Source organism: Cyprinodon tularosa, unplaced genomic scaffold, assembly GCF_016077235.1.
Source record: "Cyprinodon tularosa strain WSP-4 unplaced genomic scaffold, ASM1607723v1 ctg264, whole genome shotgun sequence".
In the NCBI taxonomy this organism is placed as follows: Eukaryota; Metazoa; Chordata; class Actinopteri; order Cyprinodontiformes; family Cyprinodontidae; genus Cyprinodon; species Cyprinodon tularosa.
This window is the reverse complement of record NW_024038968.1, coordinates 664,935-687,874: the sequence shown is the minus strand read 5'-3', so window position 1 is coordinate 687,874 and position 22,940 is coordinate 664,935. Positions and strand designations below refer to the sequence as shown.

Sequence of the window (22,940 nt, the reverse complement as noted above, 5' to 3'; positions counted from 1 at the left end):
CGGATTAGTTGGAGACATACACTAGGCTATATCAGCCCCACCAAAAATATTTTTCACCAGCCGCCACTGCACCATATCAATCTCTTTTACTAATGAAATATTGCTATATGTCATCGTTATGCTACGAAATCCCCCGAAAATTCAACAAATGTTGCCATATTTTTATATGTTGATATATTGACGCGGTATCGATCTATTTTACTAACAAAATCTCACAAGAATTTGCAAAATATCACGAGAGTTTGTAACAGAACGATGACATTTCACGAGATTTTGAAAGTAAAATAGATCGATACCGCGTTTTTAAAAATCGATTTGATATCAGCATATGAAAATATATTTGAGTATATTATTTTTCAAAGTGTCAGAAATGGATAACAAAGCTGCTATTTTCAATGACTACTTATTTTTGTCCAGCTTTAACATCGGTATCGATATCGGTTATCGGCTACATGAGTTTTAAAATATCGGCATATCGGATATCGGCCAAAATCCCAATATTGTGCATCCCTAATATATATATATATATATATATATATATATATATATATATATATATATATATATATATATATATATATATATATATATATACATATATACATATATGTATATATATATATTGTGCATCCCTAATATATATATATATATATATATATATATATATATATATATACGTATTTATATACGTTTGTGTCTGTGAGAGAGACAGACCGTTGTAAGGTGAATGAACGGGCGGATGGACAAATGTCCGACTTTTTCTGGTTCCATAAACGCATCAGGTACAGCAGTATTTTAACCAACAGCCGCCATTTTGTTTGTATCTCAGTGCCGCTTCGGAGCAGACCGACCCGGGACCACAACTCTCGTATTTCAGAACTTTTTAAAACTCATTTTTAAAACAATCAACTGGTAATTAACACTTTACACTCTGTTGATGTGTAATTTGCTATAAGTATCCGGTAAGGCTGTAGAAAGAGCGTTCTCCCGTAATGACGGTTTAAACAGCCATCTTAACATTTAGCTGGAGTTCTCGGCCTGTTTGATGTAGCATTTGCTAACAGAAATACGGCTTCACCAGCTGGGTAGTATTAGGAAAATCCTGCTATTTATCTTTGATGCTTTTTTTGTGGATTTTCATCAACAAAGAGTCGATATTAGTTTGTAATCTTGTATATTTCTACCATCGCGTGGATCGGTCGTAGCTCGCTCCAGTTAGCTTTAAGCTGTTTTATTCTGCTTAGAGTAAGTATGTCACCGTTTCCTTCACTTTTTCTGTTGTTAAACTTGTGTTATTTGCACCAAATATGGGCAGCGGTGGCTCGGCTGGCCTCTCCATGTATCCCAGCCTCAAAGGCCGAAAGATTGAAGCATATATTCCCTCCTGATGGGAGGGAAGCACCGTTAGCCTGCTATCAGTTGTCCGTGGGTGGGTAAACACGCAGTGGGTTTATGTGGGATCAGTTCCTATTGGTCAGAAGATTAATGATCATTTCTTCAGTTTGCTTTGGAGCTGCTTTTCCACTCAGGGATCTGTCCGGAGATCAGAACCAGTGCAAATGAATGCCATTATTTACAGAAAACCACCAAACTAAACTCACCTGGAGGGAATGGGAGCTTTTTAATGATTCATTAACTCCCAGGAGAAATAACCAGGAAGGATAAATGGTTTGATCTCTGGAAGGATGGGCCAAAATTAAAGCGGTGAACAGCTCCAAATACTGGACCTAATAGTTGTCTTTCCAGAAATGGGAAACATGAAGCAGTGACTGTAATCAGATGGAAACAGTGGTTTTATTACTATGTAATAAGTATTCACTCATATTATATAGAGAGAAAATAGGATTTTCTTTGATAAATCTTTTAGTAAGTAAATCAAATTCTGTTAGGAGTCAATTCATTACAAACACTGGATTATTTAATCTCATTTAAAGTATGTGTATAAGTGAGTGTATGCATGTGCATATACACACATACTGCTTTATATGTGAGTGTAGATGGCTATAGATTAATAGATAACATGCATACTATTGAGGTTTTATTATTAAATTCCCTCTGACATCATTCACCTTACTCCAGTCTGGTAGGTGGCAGTAAATGCACCTTAAGTTGGCTGCAATCCGCCAATAAAACAAAAGAAGAAGAAGAGCCCTTCTAGTAAAATGTGGCTTCCTGCTTTTAAGGCAACATGAGCTGTAACCCTGCTTTGTGTCCATGATGAAATGTTCCTGCTGTGTCTCTCTCTCTCTCTCTCATTAACCCTCTTCAGTTCCTTGGCGAGTGTTTTTCATTTCTAGGTTAAATGGGAGGGACCGACCTCTGGATGTGGATAGTCTGTCCCCGTCAGAAAGCATAGCCAGAAGATTTTTTCCCCCCCATTTTCAGCGTTGTTAACCATCAGCTGAAAAGCACTAAAAGCCTCTACCTGCTTTTTTTAATCAGCCACCATCATCTAAAGCACAAGAAGACTCAGAAGATGTTTTTTTTTTTTTTTTTTTTTTTTTGGTTTCTTTTTTGACTACATGTCAACCCAACCTTTGACCCTCAGTTTACAATTTTTTTTATTTGTCTGCTGATTAATTCCTCCTATTTATTTCCTCGATTAGCCTCTTCACTTATTCGTACAAAAAAAAAGAAAAAAAAAAAGGACTTTTGCGCCCTCTGTTAGCAGTCTGTCTCACCTCGCCTGAGACCAGGAATCACATAGGAAGACGAGGTTTTCTGGGCGACCTACCCCACATTTCCTCTTATCTCATGGATCAAGTCTTCCTTCAGGACTCCATATTATTCCGGAGACTTGGCAGCAGCTGTGAGCTGGCGAGGAAGGCAGCGGCGAAGGCGTCTCAGGTTAGTGGCTGCAGAAACAGACTGGAAGCGTCTGCTTTGACGAGTCGCACATTCCTGTTCTTCCATCGTACACCTCTGATGTGTTTAAGGGCTGCAGTTATCCGTTGCTATAATCCAGTGGTCCCCAAACTACGGCCCACCTCCACACTTGGTCCGGCCCCCTGAACAATACCAGAGAGTATTTTCATATAAGTGTTTTGTTTTTTTTCTGTTGTTGTTGTATTTGATTTTAAAGTTGGACATTTGCAATAAAATGTTCATTAATTATGAAGTTTTTTCATTATTAACTATAAGTAACTATTTCATTTCATACATACAGGTGCTGGTCATAAAATTAGAATATCATGAAAAAGTAGATTGATTTCAGTAATTCCATTTAAAAAGTGAAACTTGTATATTATATTCATACATTACATACAAACTCATATATTTCAGATGTTTATTTTGTTTAATTTTGATGATTACAAATGACAACAAATGAAAATCTCAAATTCATCATATCAGAAAATTAGAATATTGTGAAAAGGTTCAAAATTGATGGCCCCTGGTGCCACACTCTAATCAGCTAATTAACTCAAACCACCTGCAAAAGCCTTTAAATGGTCTTTCAGTCTAGTTCTATAGGCTACACAATCATGGGGAAGACTGCTGACTTGACAGTTGTCCAAAAGACGACCATCGACACCTTGCACAAGGAGGGCAAGACACAAAAGGTCATCGCTAAAGAGGCTGGCTGTTCACAGAGCTCAGTGTCCAAGCACATTAATAGAGAGGCGAAGGGAAGGAAAAGATGTGGTCGAAAAAAGTGTACAAGCAAGAGAGATAACCGCACCCTGGAGAGGATTGTGAAACAAAACCCCTTCAAAAATGTGGGGGAGATTCACAAAGAGTGGACTGCAGCTGGAGTGAGTGCTTCAAGAACCACCACACACAGACGTATGAAAGACATGGGTTTCTGCTGTCGCATTCCTTGTGTCAAGCCACTCTTGAACCACAGACAGCGTCAGAAGCGTCTTGCCTGGGCTAAAGAGAAACAGGACTGGACTGCTGGTGAGTGGTCCAAAGTCATGTTCTCTGATGAAAGTAAATTTTGCATTTCCTTTGGAAATCAAGGTCCCAGAGTCTGGAGGAAAAGAAGAGAGGCACTTCATCCACGTTGCTTGAAGTCCAGTGTAAAGTTTCCACAGTCAGTGATGGTTTGGGGTGCCATGTCATCTGCTGGTGTTGGTCCATTGTGTTTTCTGAGGTCCAGGGTCAACGCAGCCACATACCAGGAAGTTTTAGAGCACTTCATGCTTCCTGCAGCTGACCAACTTTTTGGAGATGCAGATTTCATTTTCCAACAGGACTTGGCACCTGCACACAGTGCCAAAGCTACCAGTACCTGGTTGAAGGACCATGGTATCCCTGTTCTTAATTGGCCAGCAAACTCTCCTGACCTTAACCCCATAGAAAATCTATGGGGTATTGTGAAGAAGAAGATGCAATACACCAGACCCAACAATTCAGAAGAGCTAAAAGCCACTATTAGAGCAACCTGGGCTATCATAACACCTGAGCAGTGCCACAGACTGATCGACTCCATGCCACGCCGCATTGCTGCAGTAATACAGGCCAAAGGAGGCCCAACTAAATACTGAGTGCTGTACATGCTCATACTTTTCATGTTCATACTTTTCAGTTGGCCAACATTTCTATAAATCCTTTGTTTTTATTGGTCTTCAGTAATATTCTAATTTTCTGATATGATGAATTTGAGATTTTCATTTGTTGTCATTTGTAATCATCAAAATTAAACAAAATAAACATCTGAAATATATGAGTTTGTATGTAATGTATGAATATAATATACAAGTTTCACTTTTTAAATGGAATTACTGAAATCAATCTACTTTTTCATGATATTCTAATTTTATGACCAGCACCTGTATAACGAGACAATGTTCCACACTTTTGGGGTCTGTGCCCCTATCTGGCAACCCCCAGCATAAAATCTTAAACCCGCCCCTCTCAAAGAGATACGGAAGAGGATTAGGGCCATTCAAAATAAATAAAAATAATAGTCTCTTCAATTCTGACTTTATTCTCAGAATTCTGAGGAAAAAGTCAGAATTCTGACTTTAATTAAGAAAAAAAAAGGCAGAATTGAATAGTTTTTTTCTTCTTTTGAATGGCCCTAATCCTCTTCCGTAAAGAGCGAACGGAATAATGGCGAAAAGATAAGGTAAGAGAAAAATTGATTCAGAATGCAGGGCATTTAACCTGAATTGGACAAACAATAATTTTTTTTGTTCAATGTAAAGAAAAGGCCGTCTGTGTCATCTGTCAAGAAGCGGTGGCGGTATTCAAAGAATATAACCTGCAGAGACACTATGACTCCCGTCATAAATTTAGGCACTCTTGCAATCGTCACAATTTTTCTGTTACAAACTGACCCCGGCCCCCCATGAGAGAAGGGAAAAGTTATGTGGCCCTCACAGGAAAAAGTTTGGGGACCCCTGCTTTAATCCATTCAATAAACAATAAAGTGGTACTTTTAGGAAATTAACATTTGTAAATAAATTTATGCTTGAAATAAAAAAAAAAACGACTTTATTGCAGATTTAAATGGGTTGTAAACAGCAAAAATGGCCTAATTTGTTTCCCTCCTTCTCTTTAAACTTTACTGAACTGTTAGTTTCAAAGTTGTCCAGTTAGAAGGCGCTGCAGCCTTTAGGATCAGCTGATTGGTAGAAAGTCGGTGATGATTTGTCTGTGTTGGTATCAGGGAGAGTCCATTCGTTCCAGAGGGGAACCAGCTGCTGGGTCACCGCCGCGTGTTACTATGACCAACCATGGAGATGACTGCTACTTCTTCTACTACTCCACCTGCACCAAAGTAAGAGCTGCCAGACACTGCTGCTGCACCGCATTGGCAGCCAGAACAGAGAAAACAAGCTTTCTGTGCTTTGACCAGGGGGACAGCTGCCCGTTTCGACACTGCGAGGCCGCCATGGGCAACGAGACCGTCTGCAACCTCTGGCAGGAAGGACGCTGTTTCCGGACCGTCTGCAAGTTTCGCCACATGGAGATCACGGTAAGCCTGGTTTAACTAACCAGAGAAGTTTCTGTCAACCTGACCAGCGGCTGGACTTGTCTGTTACTGCAGTCAGATGTTAAAAAAATCTGAAAAACACTCCACAAAAAAAACAATCCACTGCTCTTTGTTTCTAAGTTTGAAGACGTTTCTCTTCCATCCATAAAGGTCACTATTCTGCATATTGCTGCACAGAAGCGGCAAGAAAAACAACAACGGGCATAGTTTGGTGGCGCAGTGGTTAGCGCGCACGACCCATGTACGGAGACCTTAGGCCTCCACGCAGCCGACCCGGGTTCTTGGCTCCATGTCTCTCTCACTGGAAAAAATGTAAATCTAGATAAGTCATTTTTTCTTAAAATAAGTGCATTTGTTCTTGAATTAAGGACGTAAAAGAGAAATTTTGCCAATGGAACAAGACAATTTACACTTAAAATAAGAAAACAGAACTGCATTGTTTTATTTCAAGTGCATATTATCTAATTATCTTATTCTTAGAGTAACAATACTCATTCCATTGGCAAATGCTCTCATTTACCTGCTCAAATTAAGGGTAAATACGCTTAGTATAAGGAATTTTTTTACTTATTTCTAGATCGTTTTTCGCTCATACCCGCTTTCCTGTCAGGCTACTGTCAGAAAAACGAGCCACTAGAGCCGTAAAAACTCAAATAAAGAAAAGAAAAACAGCAACCGGGATGGACGATGATGCGGAGAGCAGTATTTATCGTTAACCATCTTGAATGATTGAGTTTTTAAGGTTGGGAAAGACGCGCTCCAGCGCTACCATCCATGCTAACTTCCATAAACACAGAGCACGCTGGCTTATGATGTCATTGCTTCCTCTACTGTGCATTCGGGACAATTAAGCTCTATGAATGCAGTTCACACAGGAGATCACATACAAGTACTAGTAATACATATATTTGGAAATGTGAACTGCAACGCAAAAAAAATTACAATTGAGCATCAAGGCTTGCAGTGTGAACTAGGGAGGCACGATATTGGGATTTTGGCCGATATCCAATATGCCGATATTATAAAACTCATGTAGCCGATAACCGATATCGATACCGATGTTAAAGCTGGACAAAAATAAGTAGTCATTGAAAATAGCAGTTTTGTTATCCATTTCTGACACTTTGAAAAATAATATACTCAAATATACAGGTGCTGGTCATAAAATTAGAATATCATGAAAAAGTAGATTGATTTCAGTAATTCCATTTAAAAAGTGAAACTTGTATATTATATTCATACATTACATACAAACTCATATATTTCAGATGTTTATTTTGTTTAATTTTGATTATTACAAATGACAACAAATGAAAATCTCAAATTCATCATATCAGAAAATTAGAATATTGTGAAAAGGTTCAAAATTGATGGCCCCTGGTGCCACACTCTAATCAGCTAATTAACTCAAACCACCTGCAAAAGCCTTTAAATGGTCTTTCAGTCTAGTTCTATAGGCTACACAATCATGGGGAAGACTGCTGACTTGACAGTTGTCCAAAAGACGACCATCGACACCTTGCACAAGGAGGGCAAGACACAAAAGGTCATCGCTAAAGAGGCTGGCTGTTCACAGAGCTCAGTGTCCAAGCACATTAATAGAGAGGCGAAGGGAAGGAAAAGATGTGGTCGAAAAAAGTGTACAAGCAAGAGAGATAACCGCACCCTGGAGAGGATTGTGAAACAAAACCCATTCAAAAATGTGGGGGAGATTCACAAAGAGTGGACTGCAGCTGGAGTGAGTGCTTCAAGAACCACCACACACAGACGTATGAAAGACATGGGTTTCTGCTGTCGCATTCCTTGTGTCAAGCCACTCTTGAACCACAGACAGCGTCAGAAGCGTCTTGCCTGGGCTAAAGAGAAACAGGACTGGACTGCTGGTGAGTGGTCCAAAGTCATGTTCTCTGATGAAAGTAAATTTTGCATTTCCTTTGGAAATCAAGGTCCCAGAGTCTGGAGGAAAAGAAGAGAGGCACTTCATCCACGTTGCTTGAAGTCCAGTGTAAAGTTTCCACAGTCAGTGATGGTTTGGGGTGCCATGTCATCTGCTGGTGTTGGTCCATTGTGTTTTCTGAGGTCCAGGGTCAACGCAGCCACATACCAGGAAGTTTTAGAGCACTTCATGCTTCCTGCAGCTGACCAACTTTTTGGAGATGCAGATTTCATTTTCCAACAGGACTTGGCACCTGCACACAGTGCCAAAGCTACCAGTACCTGGTTGAAGGACCATGGTATCCCTGTTCTTAATTGGCCAGCAAACTCTCCTGACCTTAACCCCATAGAAAATCTATGGGGTATTGTGAAGAAGAAGATGCAATACACCAGACCCAACAATTCAGAAGAGCTAAAAGCCACTATTAGAGCAACCTGGGCTATCATAACACCTGAGCAGTGCCACAGACTGATCGACTCCATGCCACGCCGCATTGCTGCAGTAATACAGGCCAAAGGAGGCCCAACTAAATACTGAGTGCTGTACATGCTCATACTTTTCATGTTCATACTTTTCAGTTGGCCAACATTTCTATAAATCCTTTGTTTTTATTGGTCTTCAGTAATATTCTAATTTTCTGATATGATGAATTTGAGATTTTCATTTGTTGTCATTTGTAATCATCAAAATTAAACAAAATAAACATCTGAAATATATGAGTTTGTATGTAATGTATGAATATAATATACAAGTTTCACTTTTTAAATGGAATTACTGAAATCAATCTACTTTTTCATGATATTCTAATTTTATGACCAGCACCTGTATTTTCATATGCTGATATCAAATAGATTTTTTAAAAACGCGGTATCGATCTATTTTACTTTCAAAATCTGGTGAAATTTCATCGTTCTGTTACAAACTCTCGTGATATTTTGCAAATTCTTGTGAGATTTTGTTAGTAAAATAGATCGATACCGCGTCAATATATCAACATATAAAAATATGGCAACATTTCGTGAATTTTCAGGGGATTTCGTAGCATAACGATGACATATAGCAATATTTCATTAGTAAAAGAGATTGATATGGTGTTTTTAAATGGCAATATATCAGCATAGGAAGATATTGGGATATTTTAATGGATCAATATTTTTTCCCTCGTCTTTAGAAGTTTTTAAGTCTGTAAAAAAGAAGTTTTTGAGGAAGAAGAAGAAGTAGTATTTATTTTTTTTAGACTTTAGAAACTCAGAAGCTGATCAAATATCGGGTTAAATATCGGTGGGGTGGCCGATGTCCGATATTCAGTTTTAAGGCTGATACCGATAGGGGGCCGATTATATCGTGCATCCCTAGTGTGAACGTAGCTAAAGTTAGCCTGCAATGCCCCATACCTGTCTATGTCTCTGCAAGGGGGTCGTTAAAGGGAATTGTTGGCCTGGCTGAACAGGTAAGGTCTCCTGTTCTCCTGTAAAGGGGCTGCGATGATAGCGGGAAGGAATCAACTCTATTGCTGCTTTGTAGGTTTTTGAAAGCCCCCCCCCCCCTCTGTTTAAGGTTGGTTTTTCTTTCTTAACATAGATGGCTTCCTTCACGCTCCTCTCAAACCACCTGTCTTCTTTGTCCAACATGTGAACATTCTGGTCCTCCATTGAATGAAAACTCTTCCTGGATGGAAGAGAAAGTCTTCAAACTTTAAAACAAAGTCCAATGGATTGTTTTTGGTGTTTTTTTGGATTGACTTACTGAGAATCCTCACCAGCAGCCTGTGAAACTCTTCATGCTTGCTGATCCAAACCTGTCCTGTTTCTCTGTTCACCATATTTCTGTTTTTGAACAAACAGAAAAACCGAAAGGAGATTCCTTGTTACTGGGAGAAGCAGCCGGCGGGCTGCCAGAAGCCGCACTGCGCCTTCTTTCATGAGCGACCTCGCTTTGTAGAGGGCATCTTCGTCCCTCCAGATAAAAGTAAGCCCGGATTTATTTTATTTTTTATTAAAACGGGGGACATGAAGCTGGGAAAACCTCTAACTGTTGGGATTTTGTTCCAGTTCAGAGTAAAAGCGAGGAGCAGCCGGAAGAGGAGCCGGCGCCTCCTTCATCTGCTCCTCCTCTTCCCCCCGCCAACACAGCCAATCCTCAGCTCCGAGGAGTCATCAAGACAGAAAGCCAGGAGCCGGTACCGAGTCCGACTCATCCACCGGTGGTCATTAATCCAGTGGATGACGACGAAGACGAGGAGGGTGAGCTCAGACTGCCTTCATCACCTCCATGTTTCCTCCCAGAGAGACGCTGAGCTTCTGTGAAAAAAACAGACGATGTTTAGTGATCGGTGCATCTCCCCTAAAATACATGCTTTAGTTTGTTTTTCAGAAATCTATGACATAGAAAATAAACCAGATCCGCAACTAACGATTATTTTGCAAATTGATTTATCTGTTGATTATTTTTAAGAAATAAAGTCAGGTGGAACTAAAACTTGTCCACTTAAGGAGGTCTGGATAGAGCTGAAGACAGACAGACCAAAATATTTGTTTTTAATCTTAAATGCAAAATAATTGGATGCATATTTTTAAAATCCTGCTATAATCCCTGCTCTGAGTGTGTCGCTCTGTCAGCTAAAGGCAGGTTTTACACTCTATACTCCAGTTAACCATTAATTCATTACTAAATAATTTGACGATTATTTCAATAATAGAATCATTAATTGTTTCGGTCTAATCTGTATCAAACAATTCACCAGAATTTTTTTTTTCCCATTATTGGTTCCGTCCTGATAGCGGAACCAATGAAATGATGCTGCGGTTGGTGCTTTGTCAGACCAGCATACCCATAGTCAATACGCAAGACGCTAGATTTGCGTTTAACTCTTTAGTCATGTACAAAAACAATTTTAGGTCAGATCGCCATACGATTAAAAAAAAACACCAAAAAGTGAGTCCTTAAATAGTGTTTTCAGCACCATGTTGAGGTAATGATCGATAACCTGACTCCGCCAGATGGATTTGCTCCGCATATCCATCTGGAAACCTTCCGTTGAAGTAATTTTGGGAAGGGGCGAAAATACTGGTTAGCTGATTGGCCTATGTTGGTGATAGACGGGCCAAATAAACCAATCAGATCAACGAAGCATATGACGTACTAACAGAGCGACGATGAAGAGGAGCCAATTGATAGATCAAACTCTTGCCGAAACCAGTCGGGAGAAGAGCAAAAACATCTTTTCCTCTGAGAAAAGCCTCCAGAGCAGTGTTTTGCTCTTCTTTCAGTGAAGAAATACTCTGTAATTCCCATAAAACTTGCTCGATAGCCACGCTAACGCTAGTTTCATCGGCTGAAGCCGCCATGTTCTTTAGACTGAACTGTCGCGCTTCTCGTTGCGTCACACCTCAACCCGCCTCAAAGCCAACGCTGATTGGACGTTCGTTTGGTGAACGGCTCCAAATTTTCTTTAACGGAGAGTCTCCAGACTGATTAGCGAGTGAAACCTTCAGATCAGGATCGTCTCACGAGGCTAAATCATTTTAGTTCAATCCAGGAATCATTTCTATCGCTGTCTGGTTTTTAAACTCCAGATCTTTTCTTTCCAGATCAGTTCTCAGAGGAAGGAGAGGACGGGAAAGTCGGAGCTTCTCCGAGGAAGTTCTCCAAATCAGGTAAGATTCAGAACGAACCACAAACCTCTGAGCTCACAGCTGAAGACGCAGTGAATGTTAGAAGGTCTGGTCTTCACAGCAGACTCGCTGAACTTCGGTGTGAGCACCCTGGAGGAGATACGTCTGAGGAAGGCCCTGAAGTCCAGCATGAGGAGGGCAGGTTCTCCCATCCACAGGCCGCAAACCACCAACAGAGAGAAGGAGAACATCCAGGCGCTGTACCGGCCGGCCCACTCAGAGATCAGAGGTGAGCTTTCCACGTCTATGGTAGAGTTTCTGAGCCTTTCTAACCAGGGTTTAGCTCAGACCTCTGACATGGATGGAGCGTCTCTGGTTAAGGCTCTGCTTGTTTATCCTGTCTGTAAAATCAGGCCCAGTCATCTTTGAAGAACAGCAGAGGCCGAGAGGCAGAGTGATGGAGAGGCTTGGACGAAGGATTTCCAGCACGGGTGAGTGCGCCACCTGCCCTTTAAGGATGGAGTTACAGCCTGAAAGCTGACGGTCGGGTGTCGCTTCAGATTTTAAAAGCATGGAGGGACCCCCCCTGAAGAAGAGTCTGGCTGAGCGTCTGGGCAGAACCGTGGATGAAGAGGCGCCACCGGTTGGCACCCAGAAAGGTGAGCGGGGAAATTGGACGCGAAGATACACCGCTGACAAATATAAAAAACGTTCCTAGATAAGTTCTACAAGCTCAACATGCAAACATTTACTCCAAAATCAAAGTCGTTAATCCGACACCTAAGTGTTTTATCCCACTATAGAAAAGGACTATGTGGGCTTAAATATATAATAAGCATTCATGACTAAATGTTTATCCAGGAGCTAATGTCACATAGTAGCATGAGGTGAGGGAGGAGCAGTGAACGCTCCCATCGCACATCGCTTCACTAAAGAGCTGCCTGCGGCGCCACGGGTTGCCGACCCCCCCTATAAGAGTATTTTTCTCACATTCCAGCTCTTAATGCTGATTTATGCTCACAAACCAGGTCGTCTGCATGTTTTTCGCAGTAAACGCAGATATGCCCCGCCCCCTCCGCAGACACTCTGCTGCGCCTCCCCAAAATTCTAGGTGACTGCAGACAGGAGGTCTCTGATTGGTCAAATCTACATCCGCTCTACTCTATGCGTATTTCCTGTTTGGTTCCTTACCGGCTTGTTCTGTTTGTCTGACCGCCATTTTGGAAAACGACTGGTGAAGATGGACCCGCTGCATGAGAATGCTGGGACCCTTCTCCCACCTGGATCCCCGCTCTTTTTGACCCTCATGTTCCTCCGTTGTCGCACAAACTTGCCCCCACTTCCTCACCACCTCGGCCGTATCTAGACCCACAGCTAGTTCCTGATTGGCCCTCTGGCGTTGTGGCGTGGAATAACAGCGCAGACCACGCTTCGATGTTGAATAAATCAAAAATATCAGCGACAAGCTCACTGCGACACACTGCTGCAGAAGGATAACCAGGCCTTCAGCCCTGGCTGCTGATTCACCAGATGCATGCTGGGTAAAGAGGGAGGATCGAGAACAATATCTGGGCACTTTGTCTGTTCTCAGTATTCTTGTTCTTGTGAATTGGAACAGTACTGGGGCTGAGATGAGGACGCACAAGTAGACGTATTGAGAAATGACCCTAAATTAGTGACAATTCAAAAACAGAGAAAATAAGAATAACTGGATACAAGCACAGTGAACAACATGAGCACCATAACAAATGTAACGCATGTTTTTAAACTAAGACTAAAGTTTTACTGCAAACTAAAATATAATAAAGGTAAAGGTGTACGTACTGTACCGACTGTTAAGGTGAGGCCATGGGTTTGGCCATCCCAGTATCGTTGCTACCATGAAAGACGTGTTAGAAATGAGCCTGGATCTGCATGCAGCTGCAGTGGACTGACCTGTTTCCTTCTCCTTCAGCCTTAAAGCCTGTTAAAGAACGACTGGGCTTGGTTCCTCCTGTTCGAGGCGCTCGCTCAGGTAAGAGCTGCCACCAGGTGGAAGCACCTTTGATTCATCCTCAAGTAGCTCGTTGTGAATCTTCCTCATGTGTTTCCAGCTGAAGCTACAGCAGCGTCCGCTAAAGCTCCTGAACTGATCCGCATCAAAACTCTGGAGGAGATCAGACAAGATAAGGCGGCCAAATCTTCGGGCCAGAATGATGCTCTTTCAGCCGCTGCAGCTGAGCTTCCTAATACCGACCTAGTGAAGGGGATCAAACGCTCCATCACCGTACGAGGCGCCCAAGTCAGCCACGTGAAAACGTTCTCTGAGATCGTCCGAGCAAAGAAAAGAAAACAGGAAGAGCAACAGAATCAGAACCCCGACTCAAAGGTGGAGCAGTCGGTGGAGAAACCTGCAGGCAAGAGTCCTGAAGGAGCTCCAGATGTGGAGAAGGTTCGGGTAAAAACCCTCGAGGAGATCCGAAGGGAGAAGGCCGCCAGAGTCCAGGCTCAGCAGGCCGAAGCCAAGCAGAGCGCCGACGCGGAGCGCAGTGCTCCCAAGAGGCGCCAAATGCTGCGGATGAAGAAACCGCCGAGCCAACGTAAGGAACACCGAGCTGGAATGTGGCGTTAAATGTAGTGACCTGATGGTAACGCTGGTCGTGTCTTTAACCTGTGTGTCACAGCGAGCGGCGGGACTCCTGAGACGACTCCGGACACGTCGGAGACGCCACGGAAAACCGCCGCAGCTCCAGCCGAGGTATGAACCGCCTAATCCTTTCTGAAGCCCTGCCCCCACTGGTTGCTGCTCTCCTAATGGTGGCTGATGAAACTTTGTCTGTTTAGACCATCAAGGTGAAGACCTTTGAGGAGATCATGCAGGAGAAGCGGCTTCGGAAACAGGAAATGGAAGTTCAGGGGAAAAGCGCGGCTGAAGCCGATTCATCTGAGAACCCGCCTGCAGGCGGAACGCTTAAGAGGAAGCTTCCTGCTAAGATCTGTCCAACGTCAGCGGAGTCTTCCTCACCGTCCGCTGCTTCACCTCCCAGCCGTCCTGTTCGGAAACTCCTCTCCCTCAAACCCCGAGCGCCTTCACCCATGGCGACACCGCCCTCTGCTGGGCCATCAACCGGGGACCGAAGTCCTCCTCAGCAGCCCGTGTCTCAGAGCCCATCCACGGACGCCGTGGACAGAACCCAGACCTGCCCAGCGCCACGCCCGGCAACCCAGCTGGGTGGAAAATCCGCTCAGGCTGCAGACGATCGGGCAGTGGAGAACTTGGCGGACGGCAGCAAGACCAGAGCGGTCTGCTCTAAAGGTGAGGGAATCAGTTCTATTGGCGCCTGCAGGAACCGCCTCACATTTAGAGAGCGTCAGGAACAGCAGCAGGCATGATCCTTAGCTGACACATCAGTGTTACGGTTATACCTCTAAACTGCGTTAGTTTAAAGGAAGGAATCAACTCTATCGCTCTAAAGCTGAAATCTCAGTCCCCCCCCCCCCCTCTGATTAAGGTTGGTTTTTCTTTCTTAAAGGAATAGTACACCCAAAACATGATTAGCCTTCCTTTTCTACTCACCCCCATGCTGAACAACACTCTGGAGTACTTTTTTGATATCTCAAATGCATCTGGAGATCTGGGAGGCTTCTTGCTGTCTGCTGACATTCAAATAATGGAGGTCTATGGCGCCCGAGACAGAAAGGTCCATAAAAGTCCACAAAAACGTGTCAATATTCCTCCATACTGCTCGTCCAATGTATTCCAAGTGTCCTGAGTGGGTAGCATCCAGAATTTACTCGAAACAAAGTCATTTAGAATGTTTTTAGAGCATAAACAGTAGTGTATAGGATTTCCTGAAAGCGCGTTCACGAGTCTACGGAAACCGCGGCAGACCAAACCAGATGAAAGTGCGCATTCAGCGTCTGCTCTGCCGATAATGCAAGCGTAGAAGAAGAAATGTGCCGTTTACCTGTGCAAAGAAAGAAACAACAAAAGAAAAATGTCTGAGGACTTCAGTGTTGAGGAAGAGCATGAGTTCTTTGCCGAGCTGAATGCGCACTTTCATCTGGTTTGGTCTGCCGCGGTTTCCGTAGCGTCGTGAACGCGCTTTTAGGAAATCCTATACACTACTGTTTATGCTCTAAAAACATTCTAAATGACTTCGTTTCGAGTAAATTATGGACGCTACCCACTCAGGACACTTGGAATACATTGGACGAGCAGTATGGAGGAATATTGACACGTTTTTTGTGGACTTTTATGGACCTTTCTGCCTCGGGCGCCATAGACCTCCATTATTTGAATGTCAGCAGACAGCAAGAAGCCTCCCAGATCTCCAGATGCATTTGAGATATCAAAAAAGTACTCCAGAGTGTTGTTCAGCATGGGGGTGAGTAGAAAATGAAGGCTAATCATGTTTTGGGTGTACTATTCCTTTAACATAGATGGCTTCCTTCACGCCTCTCTCACCTGTCTTCTTTGTCCAAAGTGTGAACATCCTGGTCCTCTTTGGTCCTCTGTTTTTCCTCCCTAGTAGATTTAAAGTCATCTTTCAATGTGGCCAATGTAAAGTTTGCTCATTAGTGTCCCAGGTTTCAATCAGAGAACCAATGCAGAGCTAAAGGTGAGGGTGATAGGAAGAGAAAGACTGGTCGGATTCCTGCTCCTCTCTGATTAGGTGGTTACCATTCTGATATAGAAAAGTGGATCCTCCTTTTAGGGGCCAGCTGTCTGCCTCCTATCCAGGATAAACTTATCTTAGATATATTAGTTTATGGGGAGCTGGTGCAGATAAACCTCTTTGCTTCTCCTCCATGATGACGTTTCCTCTCTCTGTGTTTTCAGTGAGGCCTAAGCTGAACGTAAGGCCGTCGGTAGTGAAGCCTGCAGGGCGGCCGGCGCCTGCAGGGCAGAGGAAGAGAGGAGCGGATGCTTCTGCCGTGGCGGCTGTTAAACCCATGAACAGCAGCGCTGCTCATCAGGTGGGTCCTCTCCCTTATTCTACTTACGGTCATCTGGGCAAATCTATTTGAAATGTTCTGCAAGTTTAGCATTAGATTATAGAACTGGAAGTAATAATTAATAGCTCATTCTCATTAATTATTATCAGTAGAAAGATTATAGACTAGGGTTCCAAGTACTGCTGAATGCGGCCGTTACCTCCCCCAGTTTAGTAGTTCAGAATATAGCTATCAGCAAAGTTTAGTGCTGCCGCCATTAAGGCCTGGTTATCCTCCTGCAGCAGTGCGTCACAGTGAGCTTGTCGCAGATATTTTTGATCTATGCCCAATATTGAAGCGTGGTCTGTGCCATGTTATTCCACGCCACAACGCCAGAGGGCCAATCAGGAACTAGCTGTGGGTCTAGATTAGGGGTTTAAATAATAATCATTTTGTGTTGATGCATCGTTCCAACAGCCGACGATCCGATGCATCGATACGTCCGCAAGTTAATCGATTCATGTTTTTTTTTTTTCTCCAGTCTATTTTTATCCATTGGACGTAATTCTCCCTCCCGTGCTGTGGTGGCGCTAAACCTATTTTGCCCTCCTACCTCACTTCCTGGTTATACTCTTACAGCAGTGTGTTGCAGTGAGCTTGACGCAGGCATTTTTGATTTATGCTTAATATTAAGGCGTGGTCTGTGCTACACGCTGTGGGTCTATAAAGGCCGAGGCGGAGAGGAAGTGGGGGCGATTTTAGTCCGACGACGGAGGGACATGAGGGCCAAAAAGAGCGGGGATCCAGGTGGGAAAAGGGTCCCAGCGTTCTCACGCACCTCGCTCTTCTAGCGGGTCCATTAGTTGCGACGCACACGCAGATGATCTGGTTTCTGAGCATAAACCAGCGTCTAGTGGACATAATCAACGATGAAAATTCCTCCAGTTTTTTGTTTTACCAAAAGTAACCAAAGTATAGGAAAACCTTCAGGCAGCTGCTGATAGAGAGAAAGGTTTGTTCACTGTAATGCTCCTTTCATACCAGAGGCGTTTGGGCATCAAAAAACATGCAACCTTTGCTGCTCGCCGCTCTGGTTGTTTATCTGCTCTGTTGCTCCTCCATTGTTCATAATAAATGTTTGAGTGCAGCAATAATAATCAGAGCTGCTCTCTGTTCCTCCAACATAACATTCTACCTGCTTTATTTGAATTTTATTTATGTTATTTTATTAAACCTTTGGAGTTAAACTCCCTCGATCAACGCTATGGATGCGCTTTCATAGTCATTGTTGTGTTTTTGAGACGTCACCAGACAGAGACAGGGTTTATCATATGAGCGCACAGAGACGGTATGGATGGAACTTTTTTTTACTTGGTGTCACCATCAAGCGGCTACTCTGCCAACCCCCAACTGCAGGGACCTATTTAGAAATTAGTCGATAAGATTAGTAGACTAATCGCAAAAATTAGGTAATATTAGTGGTTAGTAAACTAGTGGTTAGTGGCAGCTCTAGAAGAGTTATTCATCACCAACCAAATAAATATGTCTCTGTTCATGAAAAAAGAGTGATCCAGCCTGAGTGATACCAGTCGGGTACAAGTGGCCTAGTCCAAGTCTGGACCCCCATCTGTCCAGAGGTTTTAGATCATTAATTATGAAAGAACAGTTTAAATGTAACCAGGAGATGGTCAGACTCCCCGAGGTGAAGAGAGTTTCTCAATCTGCTCTTTCCTCCTTTCCAGTCTTCAAACAAAGAGGCTGAGCTGCCGCCTGCTGTGCCCCCAACTGCCCCCCACCAGGGAGAGGAGCTTCAGCCCGCCCCCGTCTCTGCTCAGCTTCACGGCAGAAACCCCACAGCAGCCACCAGCGGAGCGGCCGACCCAGACACCCATCCAGGCCCGCAGAGGTGAGCCGCTTCCTTCAGAACCCAGGCCGTTTCTCTTGAGCGTTCTCGTGTGCACGTGATCCATCATCAGCCTCAGCCCGCCCTCTTTACCCAGCATGCATCAGAGCAGACTTGTCCGTTCTTGAGATTGACAGCTGTCCCAGCATGCACTGCAGCAGCAGCAGCAGCTTTCAATGGAGCGCTCCACTGAAAGTTAAAAGCTCTCTTTCTGTTGCTTTTGTTCAATAAAAGTACGTTTTAAGATCATTTTAGGCGAGAATATAATACTTTAAAGCGTCACTATATGGTCTATTTACTGATATAATTAAAAAAAAGGATTTCAGAAGTTGAGAGGACCACAGAAACCAGCGGAGCTCCGAGGCTAACGGCAGCCAGGGCTAACGTTAGCCCGTCTGCAGCGGCCAGGGCTAACGTTAGCCCGTCTGCAGCGGCCAGGGCTAACGTTAGCCCGTCTGCAGCGGCCAGGGCTAACGTTAGCCGTCTGCAGCGGCCAGGGCTAAGGTTAGCCCGTCTGCAGCGGCCAGGGCTAACGTTAGCCCGTCTGCAGAGGCCAGGGCTAACGTTAGCCCGTCTGCAGCGGCCACGGCTAACGTTAGCCCGTCTGCAGCGGCCAGGGCTAACGTTAGCCCGTCTGCAGCGGCCAGGGCTAACGTTAGCCCGTCTGCAGCGGCCAGGGCTAACGTTAGCCCGTCTGCAGCGGCCAGGGCTAACGTTAGCCGTCTGCAGCGGCCACGGCTAACGTTAGCCCGTCTGCAGCGGCCAGGGCTAACGTTAGCCCGTCTGCAGCGGCCAGGGCTAACGTTAGCCCGTCTGCAGCGGCCAGGGCTAACGTTAGCCCGTCTGCAGCGGCCAGGGCTAACGTTAGCCCGTCTGCAGCGGCCAGGGCTAACGTTAGCCCGTCTGCAGCGGCCAGGGCTAACGTTAGCCCGTCTGCAGCGGCCAGGGCTAACGTTAGCCCGTCTGCAGCGGCCAGGGCTAACGTTAGCCGTCTGCAGCGGCCATGGCTAACGTTAGCCCGTCTGCAGCGGCCAGGGCTAACGTTAGCCCGTCTTCAGCGGCCAGGGCTAACGTTAGCCCGTCTTCAGCGGCCAGGGCTAACGTTAGCCCGTCTGCAGCGGCCAGGGCTAACGTTAGCCCGTCTGCAGCGGCCAGGGCTAACGTTAGCCGTCTGCAGCGGCCAGGGCTAACGTTAGCCCGTCTGCAGCGGCCAGGGCTAACGTTAGCCCGTCTGCAGCGGCCAGGGCTAACGTTAGCCGTCTGCAGCGGCCAGGGCTAACGTTAGCCCGTCTGCAGCAACCGGGGCTAACGTTAGCCCGTCTGCAGCGGCCGGGGCTAACGTTAGCCCGTCTGCAGCGGCCGGGGCTAACGTTAGCCCGTCTGCAGCGGCCGGGGCTAACGTTAGCCCGTCTGCAGCGGCCGGGGCTAACGTTAGCCCGTCTGCAGCGGCCGGGGCTAACGTTAGCCCGTCTGCAGCGGCCGGGGCTAACGTTAGCCCGTCTGCAGCAACCCTCTCCCTGCATAGCCGTGTGTGAAGAACCGCTGGTTCTGATGCAGATTTTCTTTTTTTTTTTTTTTTTTTTTTTTTTTTTTTTTTCATTTGACAAAATATTTATTTGATTTGTGTTTATCGGACTATGTCCACCATTATTCCCCTATTAAATGAAAAAAGTCATAATTTATTATCTAGAGACTATTAATAACAGGAAGTGAAATGCAGCTGTAGAAGACCTGAGCGCGCTGTGATGTCATCAGTACGCGTCCGTTCCAATCGACCCATATCTATGCTGCGTGCTCCCGTTCTCGCCAAGTCCAGACTTTCCTGTGTTCTGGCCGAGAACTCGCGAATTGAAAAACGCAAATTGATTTATTTTAAAGAGATTTGCTGTTCTGTCTGCTCAGCATCCCCCCCCTCAGGCCAGACGGGGTAATAATCTGTCCTCTGTCTCTGCTCTCCTTACAGCCGTTTTATTTCCTGTTTTATTCGGGTTATTGTCGTAGTTTGTGCCTCGGACAACATAAAAAGTCCTTCATTAAGTCCACTGCACACATTAGCTTTTAAAAAAAAAAAATTGTGAGTCGTTTTGATGAGGATCTTATTAAAGAAGTATCGCATTTAAACAAGAATGTCTGGAGGATTTTATGCAAATTAACTTAGAAATGCAATTTCTAACACTATGAGTTTTATATTTAAAGCATCTGCAGTCCCTAGAAAGTTACATGATAAAATAAAATAAAATACGTGCCAAAATTCTACAGTAATTTGATCATAGATTGAACTATTCCTCCAACATTGAACATGATTACTATTACTCTTTTATGGGCCAATTTAAACCTTGCTAGCAGAAGGCATCTTGCTCATTTTTTAATCACTTCAATTATTTTTCCTTCTGCTTTGCGAACACACTGCATCCAAGATGACGTAATGTCGCGTTTTATAGATGGCTGACCCTTCTTTAAATACGCGCGAGTATCCTTTTAGTCATGTACAATTGTTGTTTTTTGAAGGGTATGGAGATCTGACGTAATCTGATGTGTATTACTGTGTGTATGCTGGCCTGACGCGGTATGCTGAGATGACAGAACCCCGGTGCAGTCAAAGGACTGGGCTGCTATGGGTTGTTCCTAATTAAACCCACTCTTCTTTTCATCTTAGTCCGAGTCTTAAAAGTCCCACTCAGTCCAAACCGCGGAGGCCCAGCATGGCGGCGTCCCGCACCACCTCCAGCACCGACGCCTCCGTGGACGACTTCGAGGCCCTGATCAACCAGTTCACCGACGACCACCTGGAGGAAGACGTGGACCCGGCCATCGGGGAGGACGACCTGCTGCAGGAGCTGTCAGAGATGATCGACAGCTGAGAGAATCCGCCGCATCTCCAACCTGCTGCCATCACTTTATATTTACACCCGTATGGAGATATATGAACAAAAAAAAACTTCTCTTAAGTATTTTCTTCACATTTATTAGTTTTTAGACCTCCTCCCTTTAGAGACCATTCTGTCTGATTACCTGCAGATCTTTTATGTTACTGTGTCCAACTTCTTTGCTCCTGACGTCTAAAGAAGGCGAGAGAATAGCTGTGGGCAGGAGCTGCAGTGTCTGGGATTCTGGGAGGGAAGCACCATCTTAGGGAGAAGTGTTGTTATCTGTATACTGTGTATGCAAATGGAAATCAGTTTAGATGTAGAACTTCTGGACAGAACACCTCTGCTGGTCTTTTCTTTATGTCCCTGTGGATACCTGAGCTGTTCCTCATCCACTTCCTGTTTAATGGATTAAATGCATCCTCAGTTCCCTGTGTTTGAAGTCAGCATCCCAGCGGAGGTCTCCTCGGCTCCATTTCAGACACCTTTTATCCAGAACACTCTACAAGAACCCAGTCACATCCGCAATACTCTGCGTACCTCAGGGAGTCTCTGTGATGTTTATGTTCCGTAGAAGAAACACTTGGTTTTAGTTTTATTTTAGGAATGGTAGTGGATGGACTGCTGTTTTGATTATGTGTGTGTGTTTGCTCTTCCATGACACTTTGTTACTATCTTAAAATCATTCATGTAAATAAAAGATGCTTTTAATGACCAGTTGGAGACTGATTGGTTTCAGTTTTATAACAACACTGCACTCTCCCTGTGGTAACACCTTGTACCTAGAGATATAAATGTCAAGCTTTAATATATTTCCTCAACAAAAGATTGAGAGGAGAACATTTCAAAGCCACGATATCTTTCTTTTGTGTTAAAGAAATAATGGAAATAAAAAGGTATTTTGTCAAATTACAAAAGAATCTTCATTATGGAGTGAAGTCCTCAAATGGAAAATAACATGTATGCTTATGAAAAATTAATATGTTTAAAATGCATTTGTTATTGTGAGGGGGCTGTAATCCAGAACACAGTAGATCAGGATCAGATATCAGTATCTCAGGCTATGCTGCTATAGCCTTAGGCTGCTGGTGGACAAAGTCCCATCTCCATACTCTGCTTTATTCCCCAGTTATATTCAGTTTATTTCTATAGCGCTAATTCACAACACATTTAATCTCAAGGCACTTTATAGTTCACCAGATCATCCAGTCAGATTGATTAAAAGCTTTCTAGCGACAGTGGAGAGGAAAAACTCCCTTTGAACAGGAAGGAACCTCCAGCAGAACCAGGCTCAGTGTGAGGGGCCATCTGCTGAGGCCCACTGGGGTTCAAGGAGACAGAAGCAGACATAGAAAAAGAAGCATAGATACAAAAGGCAACTGTCAACCAGCTCCACAGGCGGCCCCGTCCAGGAAACACACAGCCAGGCAGACGAGCTCCGAGCCAGCTCCCATGTCAGAGGATGAAGAGAGCACATCCAGTTAGTCACAGTCAGAGAAACAGGACTACACTGGAAAACAGGCCAAGCTCCAACATCTAGAAACAAAAGTGTTGATGGCAGCAGCACAGCTGATATTTCTCTCCAGGATGGAGTCACAGCCAAACAGGAACAGACCAGATGAAGCTACTATGAGAGCAGAACGTTAGAGATTGAACTAATAGATTCTGCAGAGTGGGAGAATAGAGATAGAATGAAGCAGAATGATGAAAAAGGGGTCCCTATGTCCTCCAGCAGTCTAAACAAAATGATAGACCTGCACCA

General features: G+C 44.2%; 1 protein-coding gene across 4 annotated transcripts; it reads left to right on the top strand.

Moving 5' to 3' along the window:
* Positions 1-805: 805 nt before the first annotated feature.
* On the top strand, positions 806-21,907 carry zc3h11a (zinc finger CCCH-type containing 11A). Of its 4 annotated transcripts, none has more exons than XM_038289178.1 (17): positions 806-1,245; positions 2,776-2,847; positions 5,615-5,725; positions 5,804-5,923; positions 9,722-9,845; positions 9,929-10,120; positions 11,468-11,533; positions 11,613-11,780; positions 11,905-11,982; positions 12,052-12,150; positions 13,446-13,505; positions 13,585-14,070; positions 14,155-14,228; positions 14,315-14,786; positions 16,314-16,450; positions 18,151-18,314; positions 20,968-21,907. In XM_038289178.1, exons 3-17 carry the CDS (start codon positions 5,672-5,674, stop codon positions 21,170-21,172), a joined length of 2,499 nt encoding a protein of 832 aa, XP_038145106.1. In that variant the 5' UTR covers positions 806-1,245; positions 2,776-2,847; positions 5,615-5,671; the 3' UTR covers positions 21,173-21,907. The 4 variants fall into 4 exon arrangements, with proteins under 4 accessions (XP_038145106.1, XP_038145105.1, XP_038145104.1 ...); XM_038289177.1 differs by having other exon boundaries at positions 2,607-2,847; XM_038289179.1 differs by having other exon boundaries at positions 818-912.
* Positions 21,908-22,940: the final 1,033 nt, after the last annotated feature.